We start from the raw sequence: 16,831 nt of genomic DNA on the forward strand, positions 1-16,831 counted from the left end.
CCTTTGGACTTTATTTTTTCCTTCAACTGCCAGACATGCAGGTGCCAACTATTGAGAAGTCCCATAGCAGTCCAGGAAGCTCCAAGTCTTCCTCTGAAGGACACCTGCGCTCTCATGGACCATCCCGCAGCCAAAGCAAAACTAGCGTCACTCAAACTCACCTTGAAGATGCTGGGGCAGCCATCGCTGCTGCTGAAGCAGCTGTCCAGCAGCTCCGCCTTCAACCAAGTAAAAGACACAAATAAAATTCCTCAGCATGGCAGCTTAATGTTCATCTGTTGCCTCCCTCCTTTTGACCCTACCCTCACCCCCAGGCTCTTTGCTGTCCTTTCCCTGCTGATCTTTTCTTTCTGCTTTGAGCACATTGTGTGTTCCACCTGTTCAATGTTTTCTCCGTTTATCTGCGTGTGAATACATATAAATGCAATATATTCTTCCTACTTAGATATCCCTTTTTATTTACATAGAATGAATGAAACTGGCTATTTCTCTATTATATGTTTCCATTTGTTTGATATTCCATGGCTTTGCATATCTTGTGGGAAAATGTTGCTGTGTTTTCTTGCTTTGGTGCCACACTATATACCTCAACCATAATCTAAGCTTAATATACCTAATTTCCATCCTCCCAGTAAGAATATTATTTGCAAACTTTAGAAAGCAAATAAGAAAGATGATTGAGTATCAAAGCCTGAAAATCATAAGATTGTATTGAAAATACCTCAGTTTTCTACTGATAAATGTTGATGGTTTTGCTTTTTGTGGAGGATTTTTCACAGCAACAAGTTTAAGATACTTGCTTAATTCAATAGCACTAGTGTAGAACAGACAAACAATAACATACAGATTGTTACCGAAGAAATTAAATATTACTAAAGTTAACAGCCGTATCCCCATATTGGAGTCAACAATATGTCAAATTGGATTTAGCGATTTAATTTTTTTTATTTGATCACTATAAAATTTAACAATTCCAGTTCTTTCACAAACCATGGGTAAACCTTTCCTGGAATTACAGGTTGAGGTTTTAGTCCCTGACCAATTGATATAATCCAACTGACTTCATTGTTTTTGTCTTCATGATTATGTGGTGTACCGTACAGGAGATAAAATCCCCTCTGTCTTCATCATCCTTTTTTATTATTAAAATAGAAAGAAACAGCCAGTTTAATTACCCCTTAATGCTGTGCATGTGATGTCTCTTTGGTGTTCAAAGACACGTACCTACTTAAATACAGAAAAGAAAATTCCCCACTTCTGTTTGCATGACTAACATTTAAGCTGGTTCCATCTGAGGATACATATTCTGGGTTTCCATTTCACCCACACTGCCACAGCAGCACATAAAAGCGGTCAGTCTAATCATGCAAGGAAGCAGCACAGACACAGCATAGCAGGAGTCCTCCCAATTCAAAGAACTCAGTCTGACAATCTGCCTCCACCAGCCAGTGACAACAAAGACCAAAGTCAACTAGCCCTCAGAAAAGTGATGTCTGATGGACCGGTCAAGCCTGAAGGAGGTGAGCAGAAAGACGTGGCCAAGAAGTCAGCCATAGTGAAATGCCTTCTTGCCGTGTCTGCTAACACATTCCACAGTGAAATGATTTCTTCAGTCTGCACTGCAATATTCAGTTGGGTTGAAAAATCTTTTCCCAACATCACAGCTGGTGTGCAGACCTCCAATGAAAAGCTGTTTCATATGGGGCATTTTGTACAGAGAACGTCTGTCATCACTCAAAAATTGGATTAAGTGTGCTTGCATAGCCTACTAAATGGCATGCATTTAACCTGATCTGCTTAAGCACGACTGAGCCATTTCTTTGTATAATTAAAGCCTATCATGGCACACTGGAATTCCAATTGGGATGCAACATTATTATTGTTGCTTTCATTGTTACAGTAGAGTCTCACTTATCCAACATTCGCTTATCCAACGTTCTGGATTATCCAATGCATTTTTGTAGTCAATGTTTTCAATACATCATGATATTTTGGTGCTAAATTCGTAAATACAGTAATTACTACATAGCATTACTGCATATTGAACTACTTTTTCTGTCAAATTTGTTGTATAACATGATGTTTTGGTGCTTAATTTGTAAAATCATAACCTAATTTGATGTCTAATAGGCTTCTCCTTAATATCTCCTTATTCACTTATCCAATGTTCTGCCGGCCTGTTTATGTTGGACCGGGCCGGGCTGTGGCGCAGGCTGTTGAGCAACCAGCTGCAACAAATCACTCTGACCAAGAGGTCATGAGTTCGAGGCCAGCTCGGAGCCCTGTGTTTGTCTTGTCCTTGTTCAATGTTAAGGCATTGAATGTTTGCCTTATATGTGTGATGTGATCCACCCTGAGTCCCCTTTGGGGTGAGAAGGGCGGAATATAAATACTGTAAATAAATAAGTGAGACTCTACTGTATTATCATTTTCACGTTCTGTTGTGTTTTCATGTGTCAAAATTCAGTTCAGGGATAGTGGAGGTTCATGGGGGTGTGGGGTGGAAAAAATAGTGTTTATATAATCCAAAGGGCTAAGAGGCTATGTCATCGTTCAAGATGATCTTTCACTTTGCTTCAGAAATTGATCTTTTTACCATAGGCTTCGGGGGTATGTTTTGAGAGAAGATTGTTCTTCAGAAACAATCTAAAGAACAATCTTGCTTTGAATGTGATTTTCCTGCTTCTTGGCAGGGGGTTGGACTGGATGGCCCACAAGGTCTCTTACAACTCTTTGATTCTATGAAACTCAGGATATAGTTTTATGATAGATAAATATAAATGAAGAGAAAGATACCATATATACTCATGCATAAGTTAGTCTCAGATGTAAGTTGAGAGCAGATTTTTGGGCCTAAATTGTGAAGTTTGATATGACGTGAGGATAAATTGAGAGTCATTCTGTGGAGAGAAAATATCGCCAGCACTGCCTCAGAGGATCAATTGCCTTTAACCACCACCTTCTTCCAGGCATTCAAAAGGTATTTGCTACCCTTCTCAGAGAAGGGGATGGGTGTTTTAATAAAAGTTGAAATAATTGAATAATTGAAAATAATTGAAATAATTGAAAAGTTGAAAAAATGAGTGATCTCACCACCCACCCCCCTCTGAGTAGAGTGGCAAAGGATGAGAGCTTGATCCATCCCAGGAGAACTTACACGAAGGACCAATCCCTTCTACTGTCTTGGTCCTGCTTTGAGAGGAAGCATCAAGGAGCTGCTTCGGCTGCCACAGTATTTCCACTCAGGCCTTTAAAATGTCCAGAAGTGGCACGAAAGCAGAGAGAGTAAAGGGATTCAGTCCTCTTTTATAATGATCTCATCAGACTTGCCGCCAGAATTGCCACACATTGTGGCAAATCCGGCAGTGCCCATCGGGGGCAGTGGGGAACCTGCAACACTCGTCACCCCATCCGACAGGGGGAATCATCGGCCGCCCGACTTCCCCCATTGATCGCAATTCAACATGGGAAGCCTGCCATGTTGCTACCGCAGTGGTATACACCAGTTCATCAATACTTTTGTAATGGAGCCCTGCCAGAAGTTGCTCTACATTATGGGATGGGAGCCAACAGGCTCTGTCACAAAAGTATTGACAAACCGGCTTATGCACCAAAAAGTACCTCATGTTATGCAGTCCTTAGTTTCTTGTAGAGACTATAGTTTTGACTTTCACCACTCAGTTCAGAGAAGGAAATGGTTCCTTTTTATAATAATAATAATAATAATAATAATAATAATAATAATAATAATAATAATAATAATAATAATAATTTTATACCTCGCCCCATCTCCCCGAGGGGACTCGGGGCGGCTTACATGGGGCCAAGCCCAGGCAACAAGCAATATAAAACTCAGCAATATAAAAAAAAAAACCAAATAAAATCACATATACCAATAAATAATAAGCACACTTTGATAAAAACTTGGGTTGGCTCCTAAAAAGGGTAGTGGGCCAGAAAAGTGCAAATAGTTTTATACATTATTCTTATTATGTGAAAATATAACATTATATAAATTATCATTAAATAGTTAATATCTGCAACGGTTTTTATAAAATAACATACTTCCCCCCCCCCCAAGGACAATAAGATTTGGTCAAGCTTTGTTCACAGATACCGGACAAACTAGTAATAATAATTATGCATATCATTCCATAACTATGAGAAAATTCTTCTTTAAGTCTGGCATAATGTTTTCTATTTCAGCCTTCCCCAATCTGGTGTCAAGAAGGTTGGGGCTATAGTTTTACAGCCCATAGCCATACAGGCTTGGCAAGACTGCTCTGCTTTTTAAAAGAAATTGACTTTTAGCAATAGGTTTTATACTTTGCTTTGTTGTCCTAAATGCAGAAATGAGGTCTATTTAAATTTAGTTTAGTATCAATCTTCCCCATCACCCACAAATTCCTTGGCATAAGGACAAAAGGCTTCCAGGCTCAGTGCTAATCCCAGAATGAAAGGGCCTTTTTATTATAAGAGTTAAGATACAGTGCTTACACTTACCTGTGTAAGTAAACCCAAGTGTTTTGGTGTCATTTTCTTGACTAAAATTGTTAACTTATATTATATATGAGTAGGTACGGTAGTATTTTTGTGAACAATTTCAGACATATGAGGCAGGTGCAAGGAAGAAGCATGAGCATGATTTTAAGTACTTTTTTCCTCATCTTTACTGTAATGTCTGAAGAGGAGGTTTACCATCTCACTGCCCAAAGATAAACATTCAAGTCTATCCATTGTCTTTGGGAACTTGTATTTCTCTCCAGAATGAGACAGGGAAGGGTGTTCCTTAGAAACCTAAGGGACAGAAAACACCAAGTGGTGTGCCTCCTATTCCTCACCTTATTGTTCTAATGTAGCACAAGTCCTATGTAAAATTATACTGCATATTTTGGACATTAATGTTGAAATCTGGAATATATACAGAAAGTCTTTACTTTGCTGTTGCATCAAATCAGCTCTAAAAGTTTATTGAAAGGGATAATGGCAGTGTGTCTCAGTAAAACATGACACCCAAACAGAGGTAAGTTTTATACTAAACCAAATTACCATTTGATAGGCCAGATTCATGTAAACTCTATTCTTCTGACACCATAGTAGGGTCATGTTCAGCATCTTGGATAGCTCCTTTAAAGTTTGGATTAAAACCTGGAGTAGATTGACTGCTAGAAATCAACTGCTACTACTGAGTACTTCAAACTGAAAGTGACCATAGAGAACCACTGCTCTCCAGCAAGATTTATCAGTTAGTGGCACAACGAGTAGGGTCTCCTCCAGAGATCTGAGTAAATGAGTTGAAATATCTCAGGAGAAATATGTCTCTAAATACCAGTGCCCTGAGTCATATAAGGTCTTTATAGAACAACATCCCAACTGTGAATTGATTTTAATAGTATACTTCAAAAAATGAAGACTTCAGAATAATATATTCTGTCTGTGTTGTCGAAGGTTTTCATGGCTGGGATCACAGGGTTGTTGTATGTCTTTCGGGCTGTGTGGCCATGTTCCAGAAGTATTCTCTCCTGACGTTTCGCCCACATCTATGGCAGGCATCCTCAGAGGTTGTGAGGCATATATTCTGTCCTTGTTGACCCAGACAGTAATAAAAACACTGGTTGCAGTTTCCAGTCTTCAAGGAATGCCTGTTATAGACCACACTGCAAAAATCCAGTCAAGAGGCTATTTTGGTCTAAACACAAGTGAAATTGACAAAAGTATCACAACAGGACATATATTAAGCATTCTCCACCACTGACACAGCAGTCACTGTCTGGATGTGGGGGATGTCCTCAAGTTAAGCAGTCATTCCTTTAAAAGGGATGCTACCCCATCCAGAACAATTCCTAAATCCAAGACCACCTATCCACAATTATGGCAGAATTCAGTCTCAGTTTATTGGCTTTTGGCTAGCCCACCAATGCATGCCTGTCATTTCAAAAGCTCCACTCCTAAATCCAGTAGGCATAAGCCACATACTCATGACACCATGCTCCACATTGCTAGGTGCCTCCTTTCATATAGTGGGTTTCATATCAATAATTTGAGGCACATCAAACAATATATAGAGGATAAGGTGGAAAATCTGGTGTTCAAATTACAGTTCTTAGAATTAACAGTCAGGATGAAAACAGTTCATGTAGCCCAGGAGAATATTTGTCACTAAGAACCTCATAACACTTACCTTTTTTAGCATCATAGGATGCTAAAGGGACAGTCCAACAATGGATAGGCATGTTGCCCTGCCCCCAACCAGAGTGGAAGTGTTGTAGGAAGCTTAGCTCTGAACACAGGAAGGCTCCCGTGTTGGTTGTGTTGGGGGGTCCTCTGTGTTATGAGGTTGTTGGTTACCATTAAAAGATCACGACATTTTGCACAAAAAAGCAGCGAGAAGTACTTTGGAGGGAGTGATAGTGACCTTTCCAAGGCCATCCTTTGAGCTTCATGGCTGATGATAGATTTGACTCCAGATCTTCTTTACATACCATATCATTTTAAAGTCCTCCACACTTGCTGTTAGTTAAATGGACAAAATTGCTTAATTTTGTATTTCAGCACTTTTACTGTTTCAGTGTTCTCTGTACTTTTCTAGAGGCTTTCTGTTTCATTTTATGTTTCTTGTTCATTTCCCCTGCATAGTCACCCAGGATGATAATGCAGAAAAAGCTAACACCTTACCTTCCTCTATTCAGATTTTATAACACCAGAGTCCGCCACTGATTTGTAACATTTTATTAATAAATTTACATTAAGGAATCTTTGTAACAAGCTTTTCAATATCTACTTCCCCAAAGGGGGAAAATAGACTTTTGTAGCTGCCAAGAGGAATGAAAACAATATACAAGTCTATGGCACTCTTCTCTCCAGTCTATGAGCTTTGGTAATCTTTAGCTGTCTCCTTGCTCTGGCTTTACCAGAATATTGACACATTCCAGTGCTCTTGCTTTTAATATTTACTTTCCCACCTTTCTAAGCTGACATGCAATTTCATGAAATTGCTCAGGATGCTTTACCCATTTGGCAAATGCATTGAACTATGGCCTGAACATTTGAAGTTTGTGGAAAGGGATTGTTTTGTGTAGCTCTGAAAAAAATCACAGTACTTGTTGGTGATATTGCAAATATAAAAGCCAATACATATTTAAAAATATTTTAGTTCTTTGCAGATCATAGTAAAGCACACCACAATTAAATGTCTTTTCAAAATAATGCCTGATATATAGAGTATTGTATTATCCTGAATAATTGTGATATTCAAATGTGAAAATGTGACAAGCAAGTGCATCATTGACACAATCTATTAATTCATATGACATTGCAATATTGCATTTCAACACATTTCTCAATTTGTCTCAAATGGACAAAACATGAATGCAAAGAATGAAAAGGTATAAATTCCTTTTGTATATGTAGATGGCGGGGAAAGGTTTCAAGTATTTTCTTTGGAGATCACAAAATTACATTTTCCCATGAACTAAGAATGTGGGTCAAGAATTGTTTCCTTAGGGAGGTTTTTAGAATAAAACAGCAACCAAAAGATTATCTGAATTTTAAACTAGGAATTGAGGGATATAATTGGAAATGCAGTTGAGAACTATGATCTGGAGAAGCTGTTACTTTCATGGCTGTAAGCATTACTGACTGTCATTTATTTCTGATCTTTGAGTATTTTTACACTATACAAATACAGTAGTTTGGTACTGCATTAATTGTCATGGCTCCATAATATGGAATCTTGGGTTTTGCAGTTTGGTCAAACACAGAATCTTCTGAAAGAAAGCTCTGGTGCTGTAATTCAAAGCAGAATAACATAATTCTCCATCAAGAAATTCCTACTACCTCAAAATCCCAGGATTCTGCATTACACTATGTAACAAAATTTGAAAAAAAAATCTATTCATGGTTTGAAATTGTTATCTCCTGTTTAATTGTGTGGTGCTTTCTTTGAAAGTAGTTGTTATACTCCAGAAACTTTGTTTTCGCAGCTGAGAGTAGTACTCTTATTTCCTTCAGTCCTAGACACTTTGTAATTTTCCTTAATGAAAATATGCTGTTTTAACCTTTCAATGTGTAGACTGCAAAAACAGAATAAACTTCCATGTTTTTATGATAGAACCAATTAGGAAATGACATTTATCGCCCAGGAACAAAAATTGTGTTACATAGTGTTATAGAACTGTGACAGTTAATGTGGTCCAAATATTGGCAAATAAACATTTCCTGTATTTTAATGATTCAGATAACATTAGAATGGTAAATAGAGACACTGGGAGTAAAACTTAGGCAGGTGATCCATAATGTAAGAAAATACAAAAAAATCTAAAAGAAAAAGCAATAGGCACAATATTTTATGGGAATATTTTTTCACTGCTATTTCATGATTAGCTAGTTGTTCTTTAAATATAGCTTTCACAGATGCTATTATAGCTTTTTGCTAACCAATTATTTCTACCCTCTACAGCGAGGCCTACCAACCACCGACCTGGAGACAGTTCCGTCTCCTCTACTGGTTCATCCGCCAGTACCTTTGGCAGCGGATACAGCATGGATAGTGAAGGAAGCAGCAGTAGCACCACAGGGGACAACAATATGTTTCCTATTCCAAGAATGTAAGGCTATTGACTTTATTTAGTATACTCTTCCTAACCACAAAAGGCAAATAAATATTAAGTCCCCCATTCACATATACAGTACGGCCCCCTTGTCCAGGAATTCGATATCCACAGTTTTACTTACCCATACTAAAAATTAAACATTCCCCTCTCCCAGAAGTGTTTCTGAACCTCTCTAAATTCTCCAGTGTGTCTCTATGGTGTGCTTCCAACCCAAATATAGTCAAAAATAGTTTTTGCTATTATCCATGTTTTCAGACATCCATGGGAAGTGGGGAAAGGAGGAATTAGTTTATATCCCCCATGGATAAAATGGTTAAACTCTATTGTAAACTACTCTAGGCCCCATGCAAGAAGAAAGGAAGGCTATAAATTAAATTAAAATTAATTGACATGGCTGGTAGGAAAAGAACAGATAAACTACTGGTCTATGGTTGCGAGAGCTGGACCATAAGGAAGGCTGAGCGAAGGAAGATAGATGCTTTTAAACTCTGGTGCTGGAGGAAAATCCTGAGAGTGCTTTGGACCGCAAGAAGATCCAAGCAGTCCATCCTCCAGGAAATAATGCCCGGCTGCTCACTGGAGGGAAGGATATTAGAGGCAAAGTATTTTGGCCACATCATGAGGAGACAGGAAAGCTTGGAAAAGATCATGATGCTGGGGAAAATGGAAGGAAAAAGGAAGAGAGGCCGACCAAGGGCAAGATGGATGGATGGTATCCTTGAAGTGACTGGCTTGATCTTGAAGGAACTGGGGGCGGTGACGGCCGACAGGGAGCTCTAGCATGGACTGGTCCATGAGGTCATGAAGAGTCGGAGATGACTAACCGACTGAGCTGATTGGGTTCAGAAATTGGGGAAAATTAAACTATGAAATCCAGACACATAATAGACTGACACTTACGAAGTATTGACCCATCTAGAGACACCCATCTGGAGAAGCACTCTGACTCTTAGATTCAGGCTCGAACTAGTCAGGAACAGAAAAAAATGGAAGTGCTGTAACTGGAAATCTATCCTAGACCTGCTATCCTCTGCATTCTGGTGTTGAAGCTGTTCAGAGGCTTAAAGATTATATTCATTGGACACCCAATTTCAGTTTTCTAAAGGCTGGGTTCTTGGCAGAGTATAAGATCATGTTTGGTAATTGAGCACAATGGTCTTCCTGGCTCCTATGCCTTGTGTCCAACCCTACAATTTCTACAGGTTTGATATCTATCTAATATGTTGGAGCAAAGCCAACAACAGCACGTTTATAACAACATCAAGTAGCAATGAAAATCACTGTGTGTGGTTGAAGCACATGAAGATAAAACCATATGATTCAAAGCCTTATGATTGGGTAATAATGACAGTTAACTGGAAGATTCAAAAAGTAAATTAGTATAGTTTTAGCCTTGTAGGTACAGTAGAGTCTCACTTATCCAACATAAACTGGCCAGCAGAACGTTGGATAAGCGAATATGTTGGATAATAAGGAGAGATTAAGCAGAAGCCTATTAGACATCAAAATAGGTTATGATTTTACAAATTAAGCACCAAAACATCATGTTATACAACAAATTCGGCAGAAAAAGTAGTTCAATATGCAGTAATGCTACGTAGTAATTACTGTATTTATGAATTTAGCACCAAAATATCACGATGTATTGAAAGCATTGACTACAAAAATGCGTTGGATAATCCAGAACGTTGGATAAGTGAATGTTGGATAAGTGGGACTCTACTGTATATTGAAGCGGAACATTTAAGCTGGAGTGGCAACATCTTTTTGTAATTATGTCTAAAAAAATAATGTTCTGCAGAAAAACTACACAGAAATTTTACTGATACTATGGTGTATCTGAGGGTATCAGTACAGTTTGCACCCCCCTGTACCTCCTAATGATCCCATTGATACATCATTGTCAACAAACACATAGATAGTACTGAGTTGTGGTGCAAATGAGGCAGCTAGGATGAGCAAATGGCACTCTGCCTTCCCTTTCCAAAGTAACGGACTGCCTCTGCTTATGAATTTTGAATGTCTGTGTTATTTATACATTTATATATATTCCAACTAACTGCTGGAATCATGCAGTGATGTTAAGTGCCTATTCGTACTCACTCCCTCACAGCATTAACAGCATTTCTGCCAATCTGAATGCTAAGCAAACAAAAATTTATAACAGCAGCCAGCTGTTCAGCAGAAACCAGGAAAGCAAAAATCTTCAACAGTGCAGTATGTGAGACTTCTCTGTTTCTCTTCCACCTGTAGCAATTTTCCTTGCATGAAAGGAATCAAGTTACAGCTAATGAATCTCTTCTGAAACTGTCACATGTGGCAGGTTATAAATGAACCTTGTATAAAACTTATGCAGCTGCATAAAGAAATACACAAGGAGAGGTACAGGTTTTCCTTCTGCTGGAGGCCAGTACTTATTTCAGATACTCAAACGTGGCTTGTGGGTGCTAGGATATGAACATTCTTTGTTTTCTGTTGTATTTGGATATTACAGCATTGACAGTGAAAGGTTTTGTTAACAGCTATTCAATTGTATTGTCCCACAGAGGAAAGATGAATCAGAATGGACAAGATGCAATGAAGCAGTCAGGAGTCGGATTAACAGAAGGTGAAGGTAAAGTGAATATCTTGCTGTTGGAATTATGTGTCTCAGAACAGTGCTTTTGCAGCTTTCTTATTTTTCTCCAAAATGTCTCTGGGACCAGTATTATAGCCTCCTGGCTATATATTTTTGTCTTCCCTATTGATCCATGAACCAGAAGGCAATAGATCATAGACTGGCACTAGCACATGGACCACCAATTTGAGTGTTAGAGATTTGTAAGAAGTTCATGTTCATTTTTTTTTTGCAAGATGAATACATGTCAAAGCAACTATGATATACACTCATACCAACATATTTATGGGCAATGTAAGTACTCTAATGTAACTCTGAACAAAAAAGGAACCATACCCTTTTCTGATTAGAGTGGTGAAACACAAGAGCATAGCTCATCCCAGGAGAACATAAAGAAGAACCAAACCCCTTCACCATTTCATCTCCATGAAGCAAAAGATGGATGGTATAGGGTTGCCAGATCTCAGAGCCTGATCCCAATTTTCAATTTTTGTGGGTCATTTCCAAGCAAGAGACAAGACTGCAAATTCTCCAGTTTTGGGCAAGAAAGGTTGGGTGTAAATCTTCATATCAGTTACTAGAATAATAATAATAATAATAATAATAATAATAATAATAATAATAATAATAACTTTATTTTTATACCCCGCCCCATCTCCCCAATGGGAACTTGGAGCGGCTTACATGGGGACCAAGCCCGAAAACATACAACAATAAAATGATAAAACAATTATACCAACAATAAAACATCAATATCAATAAAACCATCATAATCAACATCTATATATATAAAAGAGTGATGGCATCAGGGCAGCGGACAAAACAACAAAACTACAGGCCCCCCAACCTTGAAATTTAACAACACAACCCATCATCCACGCCTCTAGGCTGATACAACAAAAAGAAAAGAAAAATAAAGTCCTAATTAGAGGGAGAGGAATAATTGTTTTTATCCAATTGCTGCCAGTTTGAAGTCTAAGCTCCGCCCACATAGTCTCCTAGCAATCTACTCAGCCCAGGGGACAGGCACAGTTAGGCTTTACTTAGACCTCTTCAACAGATTATCTAAAGCCCCAGCTTCTGCCAACCCAGAAGTTCGAAAACATGCAAATGAAAGTAGATGAATAGGTACTGCTCCGGCAGAAGGTAACGGTGCTCCATGCAGTCATGCCAGTGGCCACATGACCTTGGAGGTGTCTAAGGACAACACCAGCTCTTCAGCTTAGAAATGGAGATGAGCACCAACCCCCAGAGTCGGTCACGACTGGACTTAACGTCAGGGGAAAATGTTTACCCTTGACCTTAACTACCACCAATTCCTCAATACTTTATTTCCCAGACCACCAGACTTCGCCACAGCAACGCGTGGCTGGGCACAGCTAGTATAGTATAAAATATTAAAAGCAGAAGAGTAAAACAAGAATCTGGGCCAAAGTGCAAAATATATCGAATGGGAGAGGTAGAACAGGAACTTGCTGCGAGTTGTTAAAGATTCATCTATTTGTTCCTGCAACTTGCAAAGTCTCTCCATGGGATCCATGTGTTTGTTACTTAGCTTCTTCTTCCCTCCCAGTTGCTGTGATGTAGGGCTCACCTCTGCTCTGCATTGACTTCCTAGCTTAAAGTAAGTAGGCCAAGGGCACATTTACACTGAGAAGGTTAGCCCAGTGTAAATCTCCCCAAAAGCAGCCCAGCATCTGCTTTGCTAGCTGCCGCTTCCTCTGTAACACTGCCACCTCCACTTCTGGCTGACCAGAACTCTGTTCAAGCTCTTGTCATGGGCACCTCTACTGATATCAGAATGGTGTGCCCTTGTGACCATCAAGAAAAGGGGGACTGATCTCCCCTACTTCTTGCTGGTCAAATGGGGGACTGTGTTCTCACATCACAAAGGCATCCACGATGGCAAGGAGCTTGGATGGAGCTTCATGATTAGCTAGGAGCAGTGGCAGTGGTGATGCGGGCATAATCCATCCCCTTTTCTGGTGCTACTTCAGGAAAAGGGCAATGATGGCACTGTCCATCTGCACAGCAGATAAGGTCAAATCAGACCTAATCCAACTTTCCACACTGCCCTGAAGACTCAGGATAGTCAGGCAAACTGTAGAGTATCCACTGATTTTATTTAAAGTGAGGCAAATTTAGAACATAGCCAAAACACCTGGGATACTTATCAGAATCTCTTGTGAATGTGGAGACTGCCAACCACATTCTGGATGCCCTCCTACACAGCCATATAACCCAGAATATCAAGGCAGAAAATCCCATTCTATCCGCTTAGAACTGGGTTATCTGAGTCCATATTGTCATATATGTCAGTTCAGAGCTGAAACTTAGGGATTTTTTTCAGCTGTGTGGAAGGGGCCTGGGTATTTTGGGGCCCTTCCTGTTGTGGATGAGTCTCTGAGTAGTAGTAACAACAGGGAGTTGGAAAGTAGGCAGGCAGAAAAGTTTACTCGGGAACAAGATTCTATAGAAGAGCAACAGCAGAAGAGGATTCAGCAAATACTTACTGAACCCACTGATGAAGAGTCTTTTGAAGGTTTGATGGGGATGATGGGTTTGACAATGAAGCAGTTTCTAAGAGAAGTGCTGGGAGTGACACTGATGAGGTTGTGGGTGAGATGGATTGGACAAAAGTAGCAGAAGTGGGTGAGGAGCCTACAAGTAGTGGCACATTCAGAAGATCTGTTCGGAATGAAACTTGGAGGGAGATGATTTGTCTGCTGTTTGGGAGGATGTAAGTAGAAGCAAGAGAAGGGCCACTTGGCAGGCAAGGCAAAAAGCAGCTCGGGCAGCACAACTGGCAGCTAAGCATGGGGTGTTGTCTGATTCTAGTTTGGAGGAGAATGCAGGAGCAGCTGAGGGTGGGACGTTGGCTGATTGCAACTCTGAGGAAGGTTTGAAATAAAAAGAGGGCTGGTTGCAATAGGGACCTTGCAACTGGCAAAGTGTATTCTGTGTTGCATGTTATGCTGCGTCGTGATTCCTGAACTTTGTGGATTCTTTGGGATGTGCTACTGTTCTTGGTTTGGACCTGGGATCGCTTCTGGACATTGTGTTCGTTCTTGTGCCCTGACTTTGGATTGGACGTTTGATGCTGCTGCTGTTTCCTGTTTGCTGTGGTTGACCCCTAAACCGGCTTGACTACGACTTTACTTCATCTTGGAACGTGTTTGCTGAAACGATAGCGAGTGTTTCTCCTCTGCCGGGTATTTTGGTTAGTGGGTTGGGATTTTTTAGGACTTCGGGACTCTCTGTTTTACCTCCTTTTGACCGGTTGGTCTGTGTCTGTTTTTGTATACTATTTTTGCTGCTGTTTAGCATTTTTGATTCTTCTGAGCTGTATCTTTAATAAACTATTGTTACTTTGTACCTGGGACTGACTTCATGGTATCTGTACCTTGACACTTCCACACAGCCCCTTATCCCAGAATATCAAGGCAGAAAATCCCACAATATCTGCTTTGAACTGGGTTACCTGAGTCCACATTCAGATAATTTGGGATTTTCTGCCTTGATATTCTGGGATAAGAGCCTCTGGGGGCTCAGTGTGTTAAAGCGCTGAGCTGCTGAACTTGCAGACCGAAAGGTCCCAGGTTCAAATTTGGGGAGCAGAGTGAGCACCCACTGTTAAGCTCCAGCTTCTGGCAAGCTAGCAGTTTGAAAACATGTAAATGTGAGTAGATCAATAGGTACCGCTCTGGCGGGAAGGTAACAATGCTCCATGCAGTCATGCCGGCCACATGACCTTGGAGGTGTCTACGGACAACACCGGCTCTTCGGCTTAGAAATGGAGATGAGCACCAACCCCCAGAGTCAGACACAACTGGACTTAACGTCAGGGGAAACCTTTACATATTCTGGGATAAAGGGCTGTGTGGAAGGGCCCTTGGTTAGTGTAAAGAAGTCTTCTGTTACCAGTAAATGTTTCTTATCTCATTTCTCTTAGGAAGTGTGAAAGAATAATCCCCTCCTTTTAGCTTGATCTAGGAACAGCACCTTTAATTAAGATTTCTTTCTAAGAGCCCTTCCACACAGCCCTATATCCCAGAATATCAAGGCAGAAAATCCCACAATATCTGCTTTGAACACTCAGATAATGTGGGATTTTCTGCCTTGATATTCTGGGATATAGGGCTGTGTGAAAGGACCCTTAATTTCCAAACAGAAAAATACATCCTGGGTGTGGGTACATGTGTATATGAGTAAATTACAACCTGTGAGCAACTGTGTATGATACTGCATAATACTTAATGATGTCAAAAAGGGCCATTTCTAGGTCTCAGGTTTTGGCCCAAAAAACTTAAGGCCTGGGACAATCCTGAACTGGCAACTATAAAAACACAATTGTCAGTTGCTGAATTATTATTCCCAGAAGTGTACTTGATTTATTTTAACTTTGCAAACTAAATTATTCTTAACCCAATTGGTTTGCTCAAAGAGAAAGAAAAAAGTTACTGTTGTATACGGGGCAACAATAAGCATCTTACTTGTGTACTATTACCTACCAAAAATTCAGGCTCACTGTTCTCCATATTACGGGCATTTTCAAACTTAAATCCAGGACATCATTCCAGTTTCTTGTCTCTGTCTCTGCCATTCTTAGGCAACTGGCTGGTGAGCTACATGGTCACCTATACATATTCATTAATCTTATATATAACAAAAGATCCAATTTCTTTTTAAATCATGGCCTATCCTATAAGTGTCATTTTAATCAATATAGCATTAGAGTTCCTAACCATATGTGTGTGATTTGAGGGAAATGGATATTGATCCAAGACTTTGCAGAGCAAATTGGCCATCTTCAAGTCTTGCAACAGCATAAACGAACAATGGGGATTGAGATTCTATTTTTAGCTTTCAAAGTCATGCCAAAAAGTGTAGAAAGCTGGAGACTGCAAAAACCCTTGAAGGTCCTTTAGATGATTTATCAATCAATACATCATGTCCTTTGGAACAGCAGGAGATGACACCTGTATATAGCCTCATTGCCTCAACCTCAGATGGCTTGAGTCAAAGTAAATTAATATAGTCTGCAGTGTCTGAAGTGGTCTGTTTCTGAGTAAATACAGATAAAATCAGGCTGCATGCCAAAGATTACCTTCTACCAACACTCAAATGACTACACCTTCATGTTCAAGTAAATCTATATTAGAGGCAAGGACCCATCTTCTGCATTATTATTTGTGCACTTGTCATATACTACTTACATAGGCGATCCCTCGTAGTTCGAGGATGATGGTCCTCCATTTCTTGGAAGACGCCTGTGCGTGATTTTTTTTAATGTGTGGAGGACGGTGCATGGCCGGTCAACACACAGTCTTCACAGAGTGAGGTCCCAGCAGTGGTGTGATTAACACAACGAGAGTGGCTTCTCAGTCTGTTGCAGCCTTCTTCCGCCTTCACAGCCGTTGTAACACATACCATGTTATCCTCCGCCTGCTCTGCCGTTGAGGTCTTTGGGTCTTCGGATTGTTCTTGATATGGATCCTCCCCTGTGGCCACTCCTGGGAGTACATGACTCTAGTGGTTGTGCCCGCAGGTTCATTGGAACACGCAAGCCATCGAGGGGGAACTTGTCATATAGTACAATATG

At 40.0% G+C, this 16,831-nt stretch overlaps 1 protein-coding gene across 5 annotated transcripts in view; it reads left to right on the forward strand.

Annotated features, from left to right (window-relative positions):
* pclo (piccolo presynaptic cytomatrix protein) overlaps positions 1 to 16,831 on the forward strand; it is a 301,666-nt gene that overhangs the window by 260,291 nt on the left and 24,544 nt on the right. For 2 of the 5 annotated variants that reach the window (XM_008111438.3, XM_062981862.1), the window contains exons 20-23: positions 34 to 228; positions 1,338 to 1,520; positions 8,459 to 8,606; positions 11,159 to 11,226. In XM_008111438.3, coding sequence (XP_008109645.2) covers positions 34 to 228; positions 1,338 to 1,520; positions 8,459 to 8,606; positions 11,159 to 11,226 — 594 coding nt within the window. The remainder of the gene's footprint in view (positions 1 to 33; positions 229 to 1,337; positions 1,521 to 8,458; positions 8,607 to 11,158; positions 11,227 to 16,831) is intronic. The other 3 variants (XM_016993943.2, XM_016993944.2, XM_008111439.3) reach the window with 3 other exon arrangements.

Source organism: Anolis carolinensis, chromosome 5, assembly GCF_035594765.1.
Source record: "Anolis carolinensis isolate JA03-04 chromosome 5, rAnoCar3.1.pri, whole genome shotgun sequence".
In the NCBI taxonomy this organism is placed as follows: domain Eukaryota; kingdom Metazoa; phylum Chordata; class Lepidosauria; order Squamata; family Dactyloidae; genus Anolis; species Anolis carolinensis.